The 23649-nt window shown below is 41.1% G+C and overlaps 2 protein-coding genes across 8 annotated transcripts in view; one reads left to right on the top strand and one right to left on the bottom strand.

Annotated features, from left to right (window-relative positions):
* ATP6V0A1 (ATPase H+ transporting V0 subunit a1) overlaps window positions 1-23649 on the top strand; it is a 512121-nt gene that overhangs the window by 285921 nt on the left and 202551 nt on the right. The window lies entirely within an intron of this gene.
* STAT3 (signal transducer and activator of transcription 3) overlaps window positions 15340-23649 on the bottom strand; it is an 80649-nt gene continuing 72339 nt past the window's right edge. For all 6 annotated transcript variants that reach the window (XM_070727646.1, XM_070727650.1, XM_070727648.1 and 3 more), the window contains exons 22-24: window positions 22636-22678; window positions 19948-20060; window positions 15340-17563 (exon numbers count right to left, since the gene is read on the bottom strand). In XM_070727646.1, coding sequence (XP_070583747.1) covers window positions 17505-17563; window positions 19948-20060; window positions 22636-22678 — 215 coding nt within the window. In that variant the 3' untranslated portion in view covers window positions 15340-17504. The remainder of the gene's footprint in view (window positions 17564-19947; window positions 20061-22635; window positions 22679-23649) is intronic.

The following is a 23649-nucleotide window of genomic DNA, read 5'->3' as shown; positions in this document are numbered from 1 at the left end:
GATCTCTAAATCTACAAGTTTCACTTAGTAACAACTCCTATCATCCCCAGCCAACATAATTGTTTTAATATCAAGTCAAGAAAAGAGGTATCATATAAGTGTGTTTTGCATTCTGATTTTCACTTCAAGCTGCCTAATAGACATTCATTCAGTTTCTTCTCCCCTCAGTTAGCTTCTATGGTTGTCAAGGTAACCTTTGCTATCCCTTTTCTCACACTATGCAAAATTATGCTCGTTTTCCTAATTGTGTACCAGTAAATACTATCCCAACAGGAAGAAAGAAGGAGAGTGATGGTTATTAGCTGTGAGTCATCCAAGTTTCTACAGAAATAGAAAAGACAACTTTCAACACATCATGGCACAAAAGATTTGCAAGACTCTTGATGGAGAAGCTCAAAAATGCGATCTGATTTCATCAGTGATTGATACCAACTCTACAAACACAATGTGTTTGTACTACTCTGACTTTGGCTAATTGGGATTTGTATTTGTAGAACTGAGATTGAACCGTTGTTTTTCCTATCTGATACAGTCATTATCATGAAAGAGACAGCCTTCTGAAAAGGTAAGAGGAACCAATTCAAGTCCCTGGATTGTAGGTGTGCCCAAGGGGCAATATTGATGGCCAAAATTAATTTTCCCAGGAACGTAGAGAGCAGGCGCAAGGGTACCCTGCATTGTTGCAGAATAGTGGAGATTAATTTTCTGATACTGTCCTGCCGCTCCTGGGAGAGGAACACCCTACACCCTAGCACCCATCCAGACCCTAACAGGCTCCAGTTCCATTAAGGAATATGACAGCCAAAGAATAGCACAAGTGTTGGCCATTTCCTAGGCAGCCTTCCTTCGCAAAGGGTCAAATAAAGGCCCTTCTCCATTGTCTCAAAATGGACAACATGGATATAATAACAGATGGTCAAAAGCAGCAGTGGGCTACTAGCCGGAACGTTAAATTGCACTCGCTGCAGCGGCTCGTAAGTGCTTGTGGGGCCAGCGCGATTTTGCTTCTGCACCTGCGCAGGTAGCAAAATCGCCCACGGAGCCGTATGTGTCCCAGTGCATGCATGGAAGCAAAAAACCTCACTGAAACACGGGCGCAACTGCGTCTCCGTGCACGATTTTACTATCTCCGCAAGTGCAGAAACAAAATCACGCTGGCCCCACAAGCACTTATGAGCCGGCGCGGCGAACACAATTTAGCGTTCCGGCTAATAGCCCACTGCTGGTTAAAAGTGTTGTGGTTAGCTCTGGCCCAGCTCTTGCCCCAAGGACTGTGGATGTTGGGGAGACATCCACATGCTGCAGGCCTGTTTTGCCCCCGGTGGAATCTGCTGATGAAGGCTCCTCTGACCAAGAAGACATGAGTGACAGGGAGGAGGAAAGTGGGGCAGACAGCTCAGAAGGAGATCAATTATCTAGCTCCTCCTTGGATTCAGAACAAGAGTTAATGATACAGCCACGCATGCGGAGAGCGATGCATAGGCAACAACAACTGAGAGATTATTATCAAAAAAATGAGGCCACCTGTGGTTGGGTGGGGCTGTGGTAATTAGTGAGGCTGCTATAAAGAGCAGCCTGTGGGTTTGGCCATTGTGGAGGATTATCTGATCGGTGTTTCGTGCCTGCCTTGCTGACTTTGATCTTTGTGTGCTGATTTCCCCCCGCTTTGAAACTAACCCAGAGCAAAGTGTGTTTCACTTTGTGAAAGAAGAAGGACTGTGAATTGCATCACAGCTACAAGCTAAGTATCACAGAATTGATAAAGGACTTGTACAAATTACCAATTTGTTTGGAGACAAGTGCTCTTTGCTATACAAAAAGAATGCTCTGTTTATTTGCATTTTCATTATAAAGAACATTGTTTTGAATTTTCAAATGTGTGTGTGTCTGAAATTGTATCTGTGCATTTTTGGGAGGATTCTACCAGAGAGCTCGACAGAACAAAAAGTAGGATTTGAAGATTTAGCTCAGCCTCAGCCAGGTTGAATCCTACATGTTAAATTTAACTGACCACTTTTCCCTCATTCTTTGTACATTATTCTTTTTTTCTTTTTTGTTGTTGTTAGGGTTGAATGTTTACTTTTCTTTTCTTTTGTTTCCTTTTGTTTGCTTGATAAAATAGTAAATTTAGCAATGGCCTCTCAAGGCTTTCATCCCCCTCCCCCCAAATAAATTAGTATTGTACATCTGTTGGAATATTCTAGGAATGCGAAGGGAGACAGCATTGCAAAGGACTATGTACTAAACAAAATGCCTTTGCATATGCAACTAATGCAAAGCTTAATCTTATAAGACAAAAGCAAACATTAAACCAACAATCAGTTGATACATGACATTCTTATTTTTAAGTATTGTAACCATCCAACCAGTGAATCTTTTTTCATGGACAAGATCCAATAGCCATTGCTGAATAGGCATATACCTTTTGGCCTTCTGTACTTGTGAAATTGTTATCCTGCAACATGTTCTGGTCATATTTGAGGTCAGAAACAGGGGTTGGTAAATAGTTGGGAATACTGGCCCAGTTCATTTTTGTCACATTGCCCTTGCCAAGCTCTTCTCCAATCCCTGTTCAGTAAAGAGAATTGTGTAAAATGGTGAAATGTGTTGGATGAAATCCAGAAACACATCCCTTCCCCCAAATCATGAGAGTTAGTGAGATAAACTCATAAGCCCCTCCACCTTAGCATTTAACGCTTCCAGCAAAATGGAGCCAGATGGCCCCAAATTTTCGAAGGGGAGATCAATCCAATAGATGCAGAACCAAACCGAACAGAACAGAATTCTTTTTCCATAAAATAAAAAAATAAAAAAATACATTCATCAAGAATCATAAGACATTATATATACAGTATGTATATACTCTACCTATATATACTCTACCTAAGAATGCCTCTACTTAAGAAGTTTTCTAGATAAGAACCGGATGTTCAAGATTTTTTTGCCTCTTCTTAAGAACCATTTTCTACTTAAGAACCCGAGCCCAGAAAAATTTCCCAGGAAATTCGAGAGTGGCACGAAGCTTGGCCAGTTTCCTGCCACACCCCCCCCCCCCCCTTTAATCCCGGCCATCTCGGGCTTTTTTGGGCTGCCAGAAGAGCCTTTCGGTGGTGCTTAAGGAGGCTTTGGCAGTCCGGAGCGAACAAAGCATTTTCCTTTTTCTGGGCACTTGGAGAGGGAACAAACCTCTGCCAGCGCCCAGAGAACTCTCCCTTCGCTCTGGGCAGCCCAGAGCAAATGGAGTGTTTTCCTTTCCCTGGGTGCTTGGAGAGGGAATAAACCACTTCGGTGTGGTAACTCCCTCATACTGCCTCCCATAAACCCGGCACGAGGTTGCCTCCCAGAGCGTCTGGCAGGCAAAAGGGATGCTTCACCCCAGTCGAATCAACTCAGCTTCAGCCAAACTGAGGAGTCACAACAGTGAAGGAAAGGTGTTGGCTATTAAGCAAGCGAGCGAGAGAAGAGGGAAGCCCTTCAGCATTGGAAGGAAGAGGAAGCAGGTAGCAGCAGCAGCAGCAGCCCCCTTTCGGTCAAAGGAGCAGGAGGTCCCCTCCTCTTGCCAGCCTGGGTTTCTCTCTCTGGCGCAGTGTATGGGAGGCAGCCTCGTGCCAGGTGTATGAGAGGCACGTGCTCCTCCTCGCCACTTCAGAGTCCCAACTCCCCCCGGAGATTAGAACTGCCCCTACTCTTCCTGCCTTCCGTAAACTCCTTAAAACCCACCTTTGCCGTCAGGCATGGGGGAACTGAACATCTCCCCCTGGGCACGTTTAATTTATGCATGGTATGTCTGTGTGTGTGTCTGTTAGCATATGGGGTTTTTAAATATTTAAATATTTTAAATTTGTCTGATTGCTTATGATTTGTTTTTACATGTTGTGAGCCGCCCCGAGTCTTCGGAGAGGGGCGGCATACAAATCTAAGTAATTAATTAATAAATAAATAAATAAATAAATAAATAAATAAATAAATAAATAAATAAATAAATAAATAAATAAATAAATAAACAAACAAACAAACAAACAAACAAACAAACAAACAAACAAACAAACAAACAAACAAACAAACAAACAAACAAACAAACAAACAAACAAACAAACAAACAAACAAACAAACAAACAAACAAACAAATAAATAAAGCCTTAAAGTTTTGGACTTTTTTGATTCCCCTCACCTCACCTTCTTCCTTCGGCAGTGAATGTCCTTCTTCTCTTTTTCCTCCTCCTCCTCCCACCCAAATTCCGAGCTTTTCTTTCTTTCCTAATGGGTTTGCACACATTATTTGCTTTTACATTGATTCCTATAGGAAAAACTGCTTCTACTTATAAAGTTTTCTACTTAAGAACCTGGTCACAGAACGAATTAAGTCCTTAAGTAGAGGTACTATATATATACAGTGGTACCTCGGTTCTCGAAGGCCTTGATTGTCGTACATTTTGGATACAAAATTTTAGGCAAAAATTTCCTTCGGTATCCGAACAAAAATTCGGATACCGAACAGCCACAGAAAATTTTGTTCATTATCTGAAATGTTACCGCTGGGGGCGGCTGCAATCCCGGCAGCTTTAGGAGGCTCCTTTCCTCAGTGCTTCGTCTTATTACCTGTAAGCAGCTACACCAACTTTCTCCTTCCCCATGGCGGCAATGGCGGTGGCTTCCCTTCGAGTAGCAACAGCGCCGGGAATGTCACGTGATGAAGGGAAGCCGCCGGAGCCATCTCAGCAGTTGCCGCCGCTCCAGCAGCTTCCCTTCATTACGTGACGTTCCCGGTGCTGTTGCTACTTGAAAGGAAGCTGCCACCATTGCCGCTGCCAGGAAGGAGAAAGTTGGTGCAGCTGCTTACAGGTAATAAGATGAAGCACCGAGGAAAGGAGCCCCCCAAAGCTGCCGGGATTACAGCCGCCCCCATCCTTCCTGCAGCTTGGAGCGCTTATAGAGCTCCTCAGCCCCCTGAAGCTGTCGGGATTGCAGCCGCCCCTGGCGGTAACATTTATCCCATAGGAAATAAAGAAAATAGATTTAATTGGTTCCCAGCGAGTCAACAGGAAAATCTGGGTGCTCTATGATTATAGTGCATATATGATAACTCTAGCTTCCATTTGAACAGGGCCTCTGAATTATACTTCTGATATGCTTCCTGGAAATTTTTATAGTCTGTAACCATGTGATTAACCTTAGCCTAGTTCAGATTTCTGATGTACTGCAGAGAGACAGAAGTCCTGCAAGAGGTTAGGGGAAGAGTTTGGATACTCCAGATGTGCCCAGAGGTATGGCTGTTGCATTGTCCTGCAAACATGTGATCACCATTTGCAATTTTTCCTCCTAGCTTCCACAGTGGGGAAAACAGGCAGGGAAGTCGTAAGCCAAACTGGTTCCTGAGAGCTGGTACTTTGTCCTGAAATCCAAGTTTGGAGTTCTACTTAGAATGAAAAAGCTGCTTAACCAAGGAACTCCATCATACACAGGGCTGAATCATTGGCAATTGGTACTTTCACACTCAGAGTGGTTTCTCTGCATAGGAAATGTATTCTGTGCTGTCATTTTCAGATTATTTATTTATTTATAAAGTAAAAGAGAAGGGATTATCTTCTGATTTCTCTAATTGTTAGGGCATTTCTCCAGTATATTTTATTGAAAACTTTGGCATACTTAAATCAATTTTTAAAATTTAATTTTTTCCCCTGTCCCATAAAAATAACACATTTTCAGAATTGCTAAATCAGTTTGTTTTTTAAAAGTTATATTGGCATAGTTTTAAATGTTGCAATGTTAGCAATTCCATTTAAGGGCAGAAAGACCTGTTAAATATTTATTAGATTTGTGCGCTGCCCATCTTAACTAAAGTTAGGGTATTTTTAAAAATTTCACTTTGTACTACAGGACAGTCAATGAGCAAGATTTTATTAATGTTTACTTTGTTGGATGTTTTTTATTTTTGATAATTTCTGTGTGCCATTTACAGACTGCAGTTTTAATGTTCAATTTATATATCTTATAACGCAAGACCAATGAATAAGTAAATGAATTATATTAATTGGGAAAGGGAATACATATGCCTAATTTGTATATTAGCAGACATTGTTACTGTTTTACAATTTGTGCCTTTTGTAAGAAAGGCACAATGTGTAATATGGAGAAAGAGATGACTAAGTGCTCATCTATGTGCCCTTTTGGTTAATGAGATTTTTAAGGCTCAATTGGATGGAGGCCAAAGTGAAAAATTGGTAAATGTCATCATAAGAATAAATATTAGTATTAGAGTCACATATAGCCAACAAGCCTTTAACAATTCAAATTGATCAAATTTTCTTTGATGCAATGACAGCAAAACTAAGGATTTAGCCCATTTGCCACAATATTCTTCACAAATAAAGAAGCATGCAATTTGGAGGTACTTTTGAAGAAGTATTGTAGAGACAGTGGCTAGTTTGGTATGGTGAATTTGTCTAAAGCAGGGACAGATGGCTGCATTCACAAATCACTCAATTTGCATGTGAAATTTCATCCGATTCATACAGACCTGTTCACTGTAAAGATCAGCACTTTTTAATTTTTAATTTAAAAATAAAAAATGCACCACCATTCCATATTTCATCATAATTAAGCAAAGTTCAAGAGCTCTCAATGGTGTTGTGTAAATGAGAAGCTCCTCCTGCACATATCTATCTCCTTCGTTACGGTCAAAAAGGAATGGAACCCCTTGTCTAGCCCTGGCCTTTTCAGAGACAGAATTTATCAAAATGAGGTCTCATTCCTTTTCCAATTACTGTATCACTTATCTTACAGGCATTTAAAAATAAAATATCTGGGCAGATTAGACAAGCTTTAAATCTTTCGTCCTTGTACTGACCCAAATCAGGCGCTCTCTGCTTTGGAGCAAGAATTTGTTTTAGTTTATTTTGATGCAACGGGTAGGTTACCAAGTCGCCCTTGTATGGATTATGATTATAGCAAGGACAAAAGCTTGTTACAGACAGATTGCACCTTCATGCTTGCATATTTGCTGACTTCTCTAATTTGATCCAGAATGGAGTAAAGTTGAAGGGATTTTTTTCTGAGTTTTTAGGACATTTTCCACTACATTTTATTTATGGCCAACTTAAATCCATTTTAAAAATTTAATTCTTTTTCTCTCCCATAAAATCACACTTTTCAGAATTAGTTGCTAAATATACTAGTATATACTTATATTGTACATATATATATATATGTACAATAGTATATACTAGTATATACTTATATTATACATATATATATATATATATGTACTTATATTGTACATATATATATGTACTTATATTGTACATATATATATACTTATATTGTAGTATATACTTATATTGTACATATATATATATACATGTACAATAAATCTTTCCCTTTCCCTTCCCCTTTTTTGTTTTCTAACTTTTAATACTCAATAAACTATATATTGACTCAGTTTTAAATGTTGCAATGTTAGCAATTCCATTAAAATGCAAATATTCCCTGAAACTAGGAATAGGTACTTGGCCTCAAATTTTATCTTTTTCAAACAATAACCAACTTGCCAATCTTGGCTCGTGTTAACAATTATGTAGAGTTAGATCAGGTTATCATCTGAATGGGAGACTAGCAAAGTATTTTAGCATTGTATACCACAATGAAGTTAAAAGAAAAAACATCTAAGAAAAATCAGTAACTACTGGTGGCTGTTAAGTCCTTGCACATACGGCCATGTCAAAATAGCCAAGCAGACTGCAGGTTGAAGCCTGATTGGCTAAAACACGAGCATCCTGCTAGTGGAAAATTGGGGCATCCTGATTGGTTGCCAGTTTGACAGCTTGACTGTAAAAGGAACTGTCAAATGCTGAGTTGCTCTTCTGTTCTGTTGTCTGTGGGCCTGAAGTTAGAAATACAGCATTCCTGTTCAGAATTCCGTCTTGCCTCCTGTCAACCTGGTAACCTCCTATTTAACACTGGTGATGAAAGAGTGGAACTTCTGATAAGAACGTCTGACCAAAAGCTCGATGTTTTAGGGCAGCCCACATATCAAAGTCGCTCTGAGTTGAATCACCTCAGAGCTGGTCACTAGCCAGAGCGACGAGAGGTTGCTGGGCACCTACCACTCAAATCTGTCCTTCTGAGGATTGCTGCTTTACCAGCTTTCTTTCCCTTTGAACTTGCTACAGAAATGTGAAATGGCTATCTCACATGTTTCGAGCGTGTTCTTCGCGTCAACAACTTTACGGAGCTCCCCAACACCAGGAAGCTCGTCTATTTTCTCAGCTCTTGCAGCAGAGAAATGTTTTCCACAATGCAAGCTTTGACAGCTCCTCAACCTGTCTAGGAGGAGTATTGCAAGAGGCTCCTGGAGAAGCTTTGCAACCATTATGCTCCAAAACCAGGGGTGGGTCCTACCCGGAATGAGCGGGAATGCTGCTCCGGTAGCTGAGATAGAGCTGTGTGTGCTGCTCCATTACCGCTGGCCAAGCACAATGCCATGCACGTGCAACTGGCACAATTCCGGTAAAAATCACTAGTTTTTTGCTTCCGTGCATGCATGGAAACATAGAAAGATTTTTGCCAAAATCTCACTGCCAGAAGTTTATTCACGTGAGATTTCAGTTGCTGCACGTGTGCAACATGAAGAGCGGCAGCTGGGCCAGCAGCAACAGGGGCAGGCCCAAGCTCCAGCCGCATGGCCTGCTCTTTGCTCTCCTGCGCTACAGGCATCTCTCGGCACACATGGCGATGGTGCCCCAAGTGAGTCGTGGGCTTCGGGAGCAGCAGATGTACTCCTAAAGGCCACGACTTGCTTGGAGCATCATTGCTGCGCCGAGAGATGCCTGCGGCAAGGGAGAGCAAAGAGCAGGCCGCATGGTTGGAGTTCCAGGGCCGCCCGGCCTGCTCCTTGTGCTGCATGCCATCTTCTCGGTGTGGCAAGGGAGAAGCTGAAGGAGGTCACGCAAGCACCAGAGCAAGGGCAAAAAAGTTAAGGGCCAGGCAGGCCATTCATGGCAGAGCCACCATGAGTGGCAGGGTGAGTAGAGCAGGCCGCAAGCGGCAGAGCCGCTGCGAGCAGCAGAGTGGGCAGGCAGGCCGTTTATGGCGGAAGTCACATATTTTTATCAATTTTTGCCTTTTTTTTTGCTTCTGTGCATGCGCAAATGTTAAAAATGGGTAAAATCTTGCATGTGCAAGTGTCCTCGTATGAGGCATGTGCAGAAGCCAAATCCTGCGCTGGGCATGTGCTCACCCATGTGTGCCGGGAATGGTTCCAGTAGTGCCAGTAGTGTCAGGAATGGTGGCCCATCACTTTCCAACACTATCCTACATTGCTCGACGGCATGCCTTTTGCCATCGGTTCCAGAAAGAGGGCAAATTCCTAAACACCAGTTTTCAGATCTGGATGATCTCTTGATAGATCAACTTGTCTGCAGTGTCAGAGACTTCAGGCGCCAACATTGACTTATCTGAGGGGGAGGAGGAAAACATCTGCCACCTCAAGGCAAAAAACAAAAGAGTTCCTATAGCAGCTTCAACCACAACAACACAAGAGCACACAACAGATTTAAACTTAATATTAACTACTCCAAACTTGACTCTAAAAAATATGACTTCAGTAACTGAGTTGTCGAAGCATGGAACTCATTACCGGACTCCATAGTGTCATCCCCAAACCCCAAACAATTTACCCTTAGATTATCCACGGTTGGCCTATCCAGATTCCTAAGAGGTCAGTAAGGGGCGAGTACAAGTGCACTAGAGTGCCTTCCGTCCCCTGTCCTATTGCTCTCCTATATCTCCTACACCTTTCTTCTATTCCTATATCTCTTCTTCTATTCTTTCATTGATATGTTCTATTACTATATCTTCTTTTCTATTCTTTCTTAGATATATTTTACTATGAGTATCTCCTCTATAACCTCCATCTTGTATTTTACTATGTGTATATTGATATATACCCACTAAAACCCTCATTGTGTATTGGACAAAATAAATAAATAAATAAACAAATCACACCAGCCGTCCTGCATGGGCTATGGAGGGAACCACAATAGAATTAAATGTAGGCTCTGCTCTGCCACCTGCTGGTATTGTAGCAAGAAAGGTCACTTGTCCAAGGTCTGCTGGGCTATTTTGCCACCCATGGAAGCACCACCAGACCTCGCCAACAAGCGCAGACCCTATCACAGACCTCCTAACCGTCAGGACTGTTTCTCTGTCTCTGAATGGCTTCTCAAAGGTTTGCAGGGAGTGGTGCCCATTGAAGGGCTGCCCATCCCTGGCACTACTGGTGTGCTCCTTGTGACCAGCGTGGGCACGAACATGTTCAATATAGGACTGGCAAGCTATTAGGGCACGCCGATGCCCAAAGTCGCTGCCCATTGCCCAAAACCATATTGGACCCAGCTCCTGATACCTCTGTTCTTCTTGTTGAAGAACTACTAAGCCCATTTCTGATAGACAGAAAGCTTCCCTCACAAGCACTGATCCTATTTTGTTCCAAGTCCTGGATTGGGAATACAGGGGGTGGTCCCAAGGGCCTGTCCTTTCCCCATTGCAACCCTTCATGGGGAGGCAACATGAGATGTCTATTCAGCAGGGATGCCTACTTTGGGGACATAGGGTTATAATATCTCCAGGGGTTAGGCAAGCCATACTTATGTGCCTGCACTTACTAGCAATACAGGCCTGCACTACCTTCTGCACGTATTCATGAGTGGGAACCTAGGGCACCCTCAGCCAGCCTCCACATGGACTTAGCTAGGCAGTCCAAGGACTCACATTCCTTGTGATTGTGGATAGAAACATAGAAACACAGAAGATTGACAGCAGAAAAAGACCTCATGGTCCATCTAGTCTGCCCTTATACTATTTCCTGTATTTTATCTTAGGGTGGATATAAGTGTATCCCAGGCATGGTTAAATTCAGTTACTATGGATTTACCAACCATGTCTGCTGGAAGTTTGTTTCAAGCATCTACTACTCTTTCAGTAAAATAATATTTTCTCATGTTGCTTCTGATCTTTCCCCCAACTAACCTCAGATTGTGTCTCCTTGTTCTTGTGTTCACTTTCCTATTAAAAACATTTCCCTCCTGAACCTTATTTAACCCTTTAACATATTTAAATTTTTTGATCATGTCCCCCCCCCTTTTCCTTCTGGATGCATAGTCTCGGGGCGGCATACAAATCTAATATATTATTATTATTATTATCATCATCATCATCATCATCATCATCATTATAGTCAACGTGGGTTGAGCTGGCACCATTGGCTATCACCACTTCTGAGGATATTATGAAGATTTTAAACAAACTGTTTGCCATGCATGGCTCCCAGACATAGTGGTAACAGACAATGGGCCCCAAGTCACCACAGCCTCATTCTAAGTGTTTCTTGCCAAACTAGGGATCTGCCATTCCCTCACAGCGCCCGCTCATCCTGAAGCAAATGGCCTAAGTGAAAGAGTGGTTAGGTCAGCAAAAGAGGCTTTAGGGTGCCTGGGATATGATTGTCATCCCAGCAAGTGCACCTATCTGAGCATCCAGCACACTACCCCTTGCCAGGCTAGGGTTACCCCTACTAAGTTATTCCTGGGCCACTGTCCCTGAACCACCTTTGACTGTCTGCACCCCAACTTTAACTCTGGACTACCTCCAGTTGCTGACCGATGGCCCAGGGAAGTCTCAGTGGGGGATCCCATATTTGCCTTTAATTTTGGTGCTGGTCCAAAATGGCTGCTAGGACATGTGACTCATCTAATTGGACCCTGCTCTTAAAAGGCCCAGCTCCCCGATTGCTGGCTGTGGTGCCAGCACATCAACCAACTACAATGACGGGTTCCCTGCTTAGAGCCTGCTCAGCTAGACCAGGCCCAAGCCTTCCTGGTAGTTTCCACCTGCTTCCAGACCCTGGTTTATCGTCCCGACCTTCCACCATCTCCAAGCCTTAAGTATTTTTCATCTCCTATCAGGCTTGCCGAGTGCCCTGTTCCGGCGATGCCTTCAGCATCCACACCAATAACTCCACAGCTGGGTCGCAGGGAATTTTGGAGGACCCACAACCAGCTCCCTACTCTTCAGTCACCAGCCCTGAACTAAGGTAATCAGGGTGGAACCAACGTCACCCAGCGTACCTTGCTAACTATGCCTGTGCGACCTGGGGAGTGAGGGGTGTTACGTCCTTGGACTTATGCTGCTCTCAAAATATCCAAGCCAGCTGCAGGTCAAAGCCTGATTGGCTAAGATGTGAACAGCGGAAAATTGAAGCATACTGATTGTCAGTTTGACAGCTTGATTATAAAAGGACCTATCAAATGCCAAGTTGTGTTCTGTACACTCATGTTGCTTGTGGTACTGAAGTTAGAATTAAAACGTTCCTGTTCAGAATTCCATCTTGCCGACGTTCCTGTCAGCATGGTAACCTTCTATTTAACAGTGGCCAAGAAAATGACATGGTTGTGGCTCTGAACTCGTACGCTGTATTTTACAATCCATTTGTTCTTATGCTTCTGGCATTCAAATTATAAACTTCCATGTGCAATTATCCTGTTTTCAACTGTCCACTTTACTCATATGTCAGTAAAGTGAGTGTGTTGGGCTTTTAATATAGTCAACTTAGATAAAACATTCCATAACTACATTGCTACACCAAGGATCACAGTATGTGCTATTTCTGGCTGTCCAGCTGTTTAAAGTTACAGAATCTCTGCCAGAAAAAAAAAATTAAAAGCACCTGCAGTAGTTTTTGGCTTTAAGAACAAAATATTCTTTTTTTCTCTGTTCCATGCCCTCATTCCAGATTACTTGCCACCCTTATTGTAGACCTTTCTTCAGCAGATGATATGTGGTTATAGTAGACGTGTGCTCAGTGGAATGGAAAACTTCAGAAGATACTTGTTTTGTGGCATTTTTACAAATCATGGTTGGTGTTTATGCCATTTAAACATATGTATGTTAAACTGGAAGCAACCAACAGAAATTAATTGGCCTGAGTCCTCATGGTCTTTCACAAAGTTCACAATACCCAGCATCAGGAGTAAAATTTGACAGGTTTGGACAAGATCATGGGTACTGGTAGTAGCGGCGAATTAATTGGCTCGCAGAACTGGTAAAAACCACCCCTGGTTGGCCCTTCTCACCCCTGCCTGCTTACTGCTCACTCTTTTTCTCTATGTGTATGCCTAAGGAGAAGACCTGGCCGAACTTTACTTCCTCCCTTCACGACAAAGGGAAGGGAGCCTGCTTGGAAGGCTGCCTGCCCCTTTAAGGTACGGTGGTACCTCTACTTATGAACTTAATTCGTTTTCTGACCAGCTTTTGTAAGTAGAAGCCATTTTTCCCATAGGAATCAATGTAAAAGCAAATAATCCGTGCGACTGGGGAAACCACAGGGAGGGTGGAGGACTAGTTTCCTCCCGGGAGATTCCTAGAGAGGCCCCATGGAGGCTTCTCCCTGCCCTTTCTGGCCCTGTTTCCTCCCGGGGGACTCCTAGAGAGGCCCCATGGGGGCTTCTCCCCGCCTTTTCTGGCCCTGTTTCCTCCCAGGAGATTCCTAGAGAGGCCCCACGGAGGCTTCTCCCTGCCTTTTCCAGTTACAGTTTTGGAGGCTCAGGCTTGTAAGTGGAAAATGGTTCTTGAGAAGAGGCAAAAAAAAATTCTTGAACACTCAGTTCTTATCTAGAAAAGTTTGTAAGTAGAGGTGTTCTTAGGTAGAGGTACCACTGTACTTCAATGTGCCTCCCCAAGGATGGTGTGGGGGTCCATAAATGGAGCACAGCAACAGTTCTGCTGTGAATGAAGGCAGAAAAGTTCGGCTTCTCTGTGCCACAGCATTCAAAGTTAAATGCCGAAGCAGAGAGAATCTGAAGTTTTCTCTCTCCATTCACAGCAGAGCTGCTGCAGCCTGTCCCTCTAAAGTAGTCCCCAGGAGGGAGGGGCCAGAGGGGGACCATAAAGAGATCAGCTCCATGCTGAAAGGAAGGAGTGTCAAGTTGGCCATGTTCACTCAGTCACTTGATTCTCCCACCAAGCCATGTCCAAAGAACTGGTACAGGGGGAATTTAATGTCACCCCTGCCCAGCATCCTGTCAAGATGCACGGATACTTTTTAAATTATAGCTCAGTTTCCATCTTTGTCTTTTAGAACATGATCCATAGAAGGAACTTCCCCCGAGACCTTTTGGGTCCATTGGATTATAGGTTTTAGCATGCAAGCCAAAATAGATTGATGTTTCCAGTTCAGCCACTGGCCTTGCAGAGCCACTAAAGTTGACCGTGAACATCTTTCCAATATATGCATTTTGAATTTAAATCAGAATTATAACTTGGCCCTTCAACTTCTAGTAGAAACCTCTTCTCGGGCAGCCTTTCCGTCTGTCATTTCTACTACAGGGGATCAGCGATATTATAAGACCATCCATAAATAGCTCTGTTAAATGATGGATGAGACTTGCTTGTTTACATGCTTACTTGCTTGCCATTAAAAAAAGGGAGGGAGACAATAAACTTTTCTTTTTTCTTTCATTTTGTTCTTGAATCAAACTTCACACCTTTTACTCCTGAAAAACTTTAGAAATGATTATGGGGGGGGGGGGATCTTCATTGATGAACCAGCCATTGTAGGATTATAAAACAAAAAGTTAAATTAAACATGGTTCAATATAATGTGTAATTTCTTACCTTTTTCTTTCTTGATCCCATCCTCTGAAGTAAGAGGACAAGTCAGTCTAGTCACATAGTTAAAAAAATCCTATCATGTCATCTGTAAACTACACTTTCCCAAGCTAGACATAATTTGTTATTTCAATGTTTTTGGATAGAACTTGATTTTCCATTTCCTTCTATTCTAGTTACCAAGTCTACACATATTCCAGTTTTTCAGTATGTGGTCCTTAAAAAGTGGTACTTCAAATCAGACGTATTTAAAGGTGGATTTGCTTCATCCTGGTAAGTGTACATAGCGAACATCCAAAAGTGATTGTGAGTTTGGTTCCAATAGAAAAATATATATTTATTCTTGGCTGTCATTTGATTATATAAGGTTTCTTCTCTTCCCTAAGCCACTTTCACTATTGTCAGCGGTGGGCTGCTAGCCGGAATGCTAAATTTGGCTCACCGCTGCGGCTCGTGAGTGCTTGCAAGGGCAGCATGATTTTGTTTCTGCACCTGTGGAGGTAGCAAAATTGTGCATGGAGCTGCAGGTGCGCCCATGTTTCGGTGATTTTTTTTTGCTTCTGTGCATGCTGAAACATGTGCGCACTTGTGGCTGTCTATTATGCATACCAACCATTGGATTTTCTTTGGATTGTACGCCATTTATGAATGGACAAAGAATTGACTCAAACAGAGAAATGAAGTAGCAGAATTTATTTATGAGAAAACTGAAGGTTGTAGAACCAGCAATAAAATATACAAAGAAATTAAAATGGCTATGTTCTTCGAGAGCAAGTTGCTACAGGGGGGGGGGAAAAGTGTGTGGGGGGGAGGAAACACTGAACAATTTGAGAAGGGAAATCAATGGCACAAAAACAACTTGATTAGGAAAGACAACAGCAGCTTAGCACTGGAACAATTCTAGTTTAGCATGAATGGAGATCATTATTCTCTTCCTAAAAGACTTCTGTGGCTGCGAAGTGGAGAAGAAGCCTAGGCAGGGTTACAATTCTCATTATCCAGACTATGGTTATAATAACACAGCTGCAGGTTGTCTAACCAACTGCAGGGGAAAAGTACAGTTTGGACTGGAAAATCTTCTGTCCCCTTATGTAGCGAGTAGCTGGGTTCAAACACTACACTATGTTTGGATTTGGCTTCCACAGTCACAGTAGCTTATTCAGCAAACCAGGAGCATAGCAATCAATGATTCAATTTTCTGTACAAATGTTGCAAATCAATGCCTCTGAATAAGTCTTCCTTTAATTATTGCTTTCCAGATTGGTTGAACTTCATCACCTTGAACCAGGAGGCTGAAGTCCAGCACATCTGGAAAGTATCAGTTTTCAAGTGGTTGTCCTAATGACTGAAAACAAGCTTCTTTCATTATCATCTTGTATCGCCGTTTTTCAACTCCACTGAACCACAGTGAGATTAGAATGGAGTCTTCAGCGTTGGAAGCCCCCAATTCCTACAACGGAGAAACTATAATAGCCAAGCAGCAACTGAGTAACATTGGCTCCAGCTGGGGCTAAATTAAAAAAGCTATATGAGAAGGGGGCCACAAGGAGATGACCAATGATGCTGACAGAAATGAATGAGCAATAAACAGTTCAAATGTTAAAATATTGCTTTTTAAAGGGATAGTTTTTAACAATATATCTTACATTGTTTAGGAGACAAAAAATACCAATAACCATTTCTTTTAACTACTTTAAATACCTGTTTTTGGTTACTAATATAGTATTTCAAAGAGAGCACAGAGGCTAAAACACTGGACATCTGTTCTGTAGATCAGATTTAAATTCCACTCAGCCATAAAATTTGGATGATTATGGGACAGTCACTATTCAGCAGCAGGATTCACCTCTTAACTTTGCTGGAGGGAAAACCCACCCTTTCTTTTTAAGGCCCTAGGTCCTTTTAGGGCAAAGTAAATAAAAGTGCAATAAATAATAATAAAAGTAACAAACTATATGCAAATTTGTGATGGAACTTAACACTGAACTATCAGTTTACTTTTGTCCCATTATCTCAATCCAATGCCTTAATCTGAGACAGTAAAACATTTTCCCATGATCAAAAGTTTTGGGTGGAAGGAAATGGAGGGAGAACTGATTTTTCAGTTAAAGGACTGGGGATTCAAATACTGTTTCCTTTGGGGTTTATGCTGCAATCTTGAATATTAGCGGTCTATGTAGTTGGAATGTTCTAAAGTCTTTAATAGGAGCATCAAAGTTCAAGATGCACAAGAAATGGCTATTTTCTAGCCCTTATCTTGCAGGACTGTTCTATTAAGGTATATTGATCATCACAGAAGTGTTCAAAAAGCAAGGAACAGGAAATACATTGTTTTGGAAAAGAAAAAAAAGCACACTCTCATTTCTAAGAAATGTCCTTCCTTTTCTATATCTTTTCCTCTCCCTGGGCTACTTGAATAGACTCCTGCCTGTCAATTTCAACTGCTTTATTTCTGGATAGAACACTTAAGAGGATAGAAATAGCTTTTTGTGCCATGCAGTGAAAATGCGCAGAAGACCAAAAAGCCCTGTTGGGAAGAAACAGTTGGTTTAGTTACACGCTAGAACAAAATCTTCACTCCTTACATTAATAACCAGTATACAAAATGGGAAATATTGCAGTGGGGGAAAAAAAACCAGCTAAAGTTAAACAGAATTTTCTCCCTCCAACTGTCTTGAGATCAGGCAAGAAGCTCCAGCAGTGGTATACTTTAAGGAGGACCCTCAATCAAATGTCTCCTGTTGAGGCAGAGGTGAGATGTATGAGCTTCATGATGCTGTAAGGGGAGTAAATGTTTGATGCCAGGAAGCCACCAAAAATGGTCAGCTGTTTTCAAAAGGTGATCACATGGGTGAATTGGCACATTCAGCAGTCATCTCCATGTCGAACACCTGCAAGGACTCTGCAAGAGATACAGAAGGAGAGGAATGGGCCTAGAAAGTTTAGAACTAAGATGCCTTAAACAAGATCTAAGTATTGCCCACAAGATCATATGCTGCAACGTCCTGCCTGTCGGCGACTACTTCAGCTTCAACCACAACAACACAAGAGCACACAACAGATTTAAACTTAATATTAACCGCTCCAAACTTGACTGTAAAAAATATGACTTCAGTGACCGAGTTGTCGCAGCGTGGAACTCATGACCGGACTCCATAGTGTCATCCCCAAACCCCCAACACTTTACCCTTGGACTATCCACGGTTTGACCTATCCAGATTCCTAAGAGGTCAGTAAGGGGCGAGTACAAGTGCACTAGAGTGCCTTCCGTCCCCTGTCCTATTGCTCTCCTATATCTCCTATACCTTTCTTCTATTCCTATATCTCTTCTTCTATTCTTTCATTGATATGTTCTATTACTATACCTTCTTTTCTATTCTTTCTTAGATATATTTTACTATGAGTATCTCCTCTATAACCTTCATCATGTATTTTACTATGTGTATATAGATATATACCCACTAAAACCCTCATTGTGTATTGGACTAACTAACTAACTAACTAACTAACTAACTAACTAACTAACTAACTAACTAACTAACTAACTAATAAAATGCAATCCAATTTCACATTGCAAGTATACACACTCAGCCGATGTGTTAAAGGCCAGATGAAATCTTGTCTGCTAGATGTTGCATTCAGGAGCTGTGTCCACTGCCTTGTTAAATGAAGCTGCTCTTTGCATTTTATTAGTTGTATTCTGGCTAAGCTGTCACTTTTTTTTTATTCTTGCAAAGTGTTCTGCCAGGACCCATATCTTTCTTCTTTCTTTGTAGTTTCTCATTTTTCAATATTAAACATCTGTGAGGGATATGGGCTGCTGCTGTTTTTTTTCCATGATTTCATTAAAATTTCATTTATGTTTCTGTTCCACAAATTTCCTTTTCTGTTTCATTCATTCATTCTAGAATATGGAAACTTAAGACTAGAAAGTATCTATTCCTGACATTTCCTCATGTAGTATTTTGTTCTTGCTTTACTATTAGTCTGTCCTTCCTGATCAAAATTAAACAAGAGTCCTTTTAATCAATTGAGGGACTTCCACTTAACCCCACCTCAAGCAATATATATCTTTCCTATGGTTTGGGAATTAATAAACATGTGTTATGTTTATGTTTGGGCAAGTGGAGGTGTTTTATTTTTTTTTATTTTTTAAATATTTTTATTGATTGTTCATAAAATAGACAAACAAACATACAAACATTAAACACAAAGTGGGGATACTTTGCCCCCGCTTATCTTGAAAGTATAGATTCAAATACAGAAAAAGAATACATAATTAGATATATATTGAATGTTAAAAATTTGCTAAATTTAGGTTAAAGTTTTTCACATTTTTACTGATATATGTATAAAACCAAAATTCTTACTATATTACTTATATATAAACTAATTCTTATATATAAACTAATTCTACCATAGTCATTAAGCAATACATTTAAACTAATGTTAGTGTTGATATTACCCAAGTAAAAACAAAAGCAACAAGTTAACTAAAAATAGATTATATATCTTATTTTTTCTTATCTATCCATTTATAAACATTGTTCCATGTTTCATAAAACTTAGTTTCTTCTTGATCATTTAAACGTCTTGTCATCATATCCATTTCAGCGCAGTCTAATAGTTTTGCTATAACTTCTTCTTCTTTGGGGATTTCCTCCCCCTTCCAATTTTGCGCATACATAATTCTAGCCGCAGTTAATATGTGTATAATTAAATATAAAATTTCTTTCTTATAAGTCTGATTGGTAATTCCTAATAAATAAAATTCCGGGGTACTTTCTACTTCCTGTTTTACCATTTCTTTTATTATTTTCTCTATCAATTTCGAATATATTTTAGCTTTACCACATGTCCACCATTGATGGTAGTAGGTTCCTATTTCTTTCTTACATTTCCAACACAATGGAGAGGAGGTGTTTTATTTTATAAGTTTATTTATCCATTTTCTGTGAATGGACAAACTACGTTTAAATAGTGCTTTGAGATTAAACTAAGATTAAATTCTGGTTTGCAAAACCAGAACACCCTGTCAACAATCATGGTTTGTTGAGTGAAATACAGTAGCAATTAAATACATAACAAAAGAGTGTGTGGTATTTAAGCTGAAGTGTCAAAAATCTGGAAGACACAATGCTGCCTCTCCTGGTTTAAATGAAAAATGGGATGATTAAGAACACCTCAGCCTGCCCCACGTCACTGCCTAAGTACAAAAGCAGCAGGAACAAAGTGATCTTACTATCCTTCCACCTCAGATAGTTGAACTATAAGCCATGCACTCACCAAACTGCCCGCTGGCATTTCCATCAGCTCCTTCACCATTACTGCCAAAATGGATGAGGGATTCAAGTGTGCGGGGAGACATGGGTAGTTCAATAGTGCTGCTGCAGGTTGTTCTGAAAAAGGTGAGGTGAGAGAGGGGGAGAAGAGGGTTTAGCAAGAAGACAGAAAAGTTAGAAGCTGTGCAAGAACTAGTCAGACATGGCTCTTACAGGGACATTCATGCACATATTAGATACCTTTGAGAGACTGGAGAAGGCAATAACAGAATGGTGAAGATGCTATATATAATGTACTCTCAGCAAATGGCTGTTTTGGCTTAGAGAGTAAGCAAGGATTGGTCTTTTAAGCACTTTCTGGGAGACCTCCCAGGGCTTTGGGAAGCTGAAAAATATACTGGAAGAAGGCAGCAGTAAACTGTTTGCATGTCATATCCGGAGGTGTCTATTATTATTATTATTATTATTATTATTATTATTATTTATTTATTAGATTTGTATGCCACCCCTCTCCGTAGACTCGGGGCGGCTCACAGCATACAATAAAACAATTCATGACAAATCTAATAGATTAAAAAAAAACATTTAAAAAACCCCAACACATACACACAGACATACCATACACAAATTGTATAGGCTTGGGGGAGTAGGGGGGATGCCTCAATTCCCCCATGCCTGATGGCAGAGATGAGTTTTAAGGAGTTTACGGAAGGCAAGGAGGGTGGGGGCAGTTCTAATCTCCGGGGGGAGCTGGTTCCAGAGAGTCGGGGCCGCCACAGAGAAGGCTCTTCCCCTGGGACCCGCCAAACGACATTGTTTAGTCAACAGGACCCGGAGAAGGCCAACTCTGTGGGACCTAATTGGTCACTGGGATTCGTGCGGCAGAAGGCAGTCCTGGAGATATTCTGGTCCGATGCCATGAAGAGCTTTATAGGTCATAACCAACACTTTGAATTGTGACTGGAAATTGATCGGCAACCATTGCAGACTGCGGTGTAACATGGGAATACCTAGGGAAGCCCATGATTGCTCTCACAGCTGCATACTGCACAATCTGAAGTTTCCGAACACTTTTCAAAGGTAGCCCCATGTAGATAGCATTACAGTAGTTAAATCTCGAGATGATGAGGGTATGAGTGACCGTGAGCAGTGAGTCCCGGTTCAGATAGGGCCGCAACTGGTGCACCAGGAGAATCTGGGCAAACGTCCCCCTCGCCACAGCTGAAAGATGGTTCACCAGGCATCAAACTGGACTCAAAGGAGGCTTATAGTTTTTCATTCAGCACAAAGGAGGCAAGAAGAGAATTTTGGAGTCATCACTAACTGTACCATACATACACAAATGTTTTCTCTTCTCTGTTGCAATTATTTTGTGTTTATCAAAAGTTTTAAAACACCCATTTTAAAATGGATTGTTGTAGTCTAGCTGAGTGTCAGTGGATTTTTTTAGCACAATTAGGGGAAAGGTCTACAAAAGAGGCAAGTTACATACAACTTAATTAAGAAATTTCTGTGCAATTGCATCTCTAATCTGTACAGGAGGAGAGGCTATTAATACCCAACCCTTTCTTCTGCTACAGGTAGTCCTCAACTTACCATTCGTTTAGTGGCAGTTCGAAGTTACAAGGGCACTAAAAAAAGTGATTTATGTTTTCCATACCTATGACTGTTGCAGCATCTCCATGGCCACATGATCAAAATTTGGTGATTGGACAATTGAATCATATTTATGATGGTTGCAATCTCCTGGGGTCATATGGCCACCTTTTGCAACCTTCTGCCCAGTTGTGGTCATAAGTTGAAGGCTACCTGTACTTTTTATCTATTGTATACAGTATATTATCTATTTTGGAATGAAAACCATTGATAATTGAAGCACAGATACCAGTAAATGAGAATATTTGCAGCTCAGGGTTGAAATGAGGGGTCCTTGGTACTCTCTGAGCTTGTTTTCTTGCAGATATTTCAATACCTAAATAGGTAACATCATCAATGCTACCCTGTTTTCCCGAAAATAAGACGTACTCCGAAAGTAAGGCATGTCAGAGGTTTTGCAGAATTTGCTAATATAAGGCACCCCCTGAAAATAAGGCGTAGTCAAGTTTACATATGGTACGGTAGAAAAACATATGGTACCATTCAAAGCTGTTCATAGCGGTACCGTAATAATGTGGCGTCCCCTGCTGGCCCCTTCCATAGCTTTGTACTGTCCAGACTAGCAGACACAGTCTGCTGCTGTCTCACCGCCATTACAATCTCCTCTACAGTGCGTAGACTGTAGTTCCTCTGGTGGCCGGAAGCTGCAATAGCGGGAGTATACTTTTGTACCATATAAGTGCCGTGGGTGCCATACTGACACATACCGTACCGTAATCAGTGTACCGTACAGTAAACTTTCTTTGGGGGTGTCAGCTTTTCTGCCTGTGAATTTGTCTTATTTGAGAAATATAACACACACCCTGAAAATAAGACGTAGCACAACTTTTGGAGCAAAAATTAATATAAGACAGTGTCTTATTTTTGGGGAAACACGGTAGTAAGAAGTGCTGTTTGCTCTCAGTGTCTTGCCTGGCTGTGTATGTGAGGGCAGTTGGTTGGGCTGAAGCACAAATAACTTGGGAGAATGATATGAACAAATATTATGCAATTGCTTGATATAATCCAAGGGGCCTAGTGAAGAAACCAGACTTACGGGGTTACACAGATGAACTTAGTCTTCAGATATGGAGCAGCGCCTGTTTGCGGACAAGAGAAAAACATCCCTTAGTTTGTGTATCTCAAAATGCAAAAAGGGTCTCCTATTCAAATTACTTTTTTTTTGTTTTATTAAAAAGGTTTGGAGATACATATACAACGAGAAAGCAAATAGAGAATTATCCAGAATTTAGATGCTGTGAGTTCTGTTGTCTTAATTGACACACCTTTATTTACATGTAGGTACATTTAAACTTTGTTTAATTGAAATGCTACATTTAGATATTCTTGCTTTTGCATCTGGTTGGAGATGCAAAGTAACTTTGGGTGTAACAAAAATAGGCAAGAATTCTAAAGGCTTATTTTTAAATTGCCTTTTCATTTTTGCCCAATGTTTGTTTTTAACCAAGCAACAAGAGCCACCAACAGCGTCAGGTTAAATTAGAAAAAACTAGGAAAATTTGCTGGTTTTTGTAAGTCGCTGACTATATACAACATGAAGATTTCTTGAGAAATCCTAATTTAAATCAGCTTTTTTTTTAGAGAGAGAAAAAGAAATGTAGTGAAGAGAAAGTCTCTTAGATGCAGCGGTAGATTGCTCCCAGTTCTTAGAATCAGTAGTGCTAGTGGCAGGAGGTTCCGCCAACTCACCTGGGAGGCTTCTGTGCATGCACAGACGTGTCGAGAGTACTACTACCTGGTAGTAAAGGACTCATTACTGCCTACATGGCTTCATGATATTATACAATGCTGATTTGTTTGAAATGGAAACCAAAGAAAGTCAGGACCTGTTTAATACTTATACGAGAGACCAGAAAAAAATTGGCATAGATGTATCCATAAGGAAATCAGGAGTTTAAACTTATACGGGAAGAAACCCGAATATGCCAAGACCTTCATACCTGTACCTGTGAAAATCTACGAAAACATACATATATATACATATAAATATACATATTTTTGCTGATAATGAAAAGGAAGGGAGACTACTATAGATCTATTTTGAGCTTAT

Source organism: Erythrolamprus reginae, chromosome Z (assembly GCF_031021105.1).
Source record: "Erythrolamprus reginae isolate rEryReg1 chromosome Z, rEryReg1.hap1, whole genome shotgun sequence".
In the NCBI taxonomy this organism is placed as follows: domain Eukaryota; kingdom Metazoa; phylum Chordata; class Lepidosauria; order Squamata; family Dipsadidae; genus Erythrolamprus; species Erythrolamprus reginae.
Note: the sequence above shows the minus strand (reverse complement) of the source record. Positions and strands in the feature narration are given on the sequence as shown.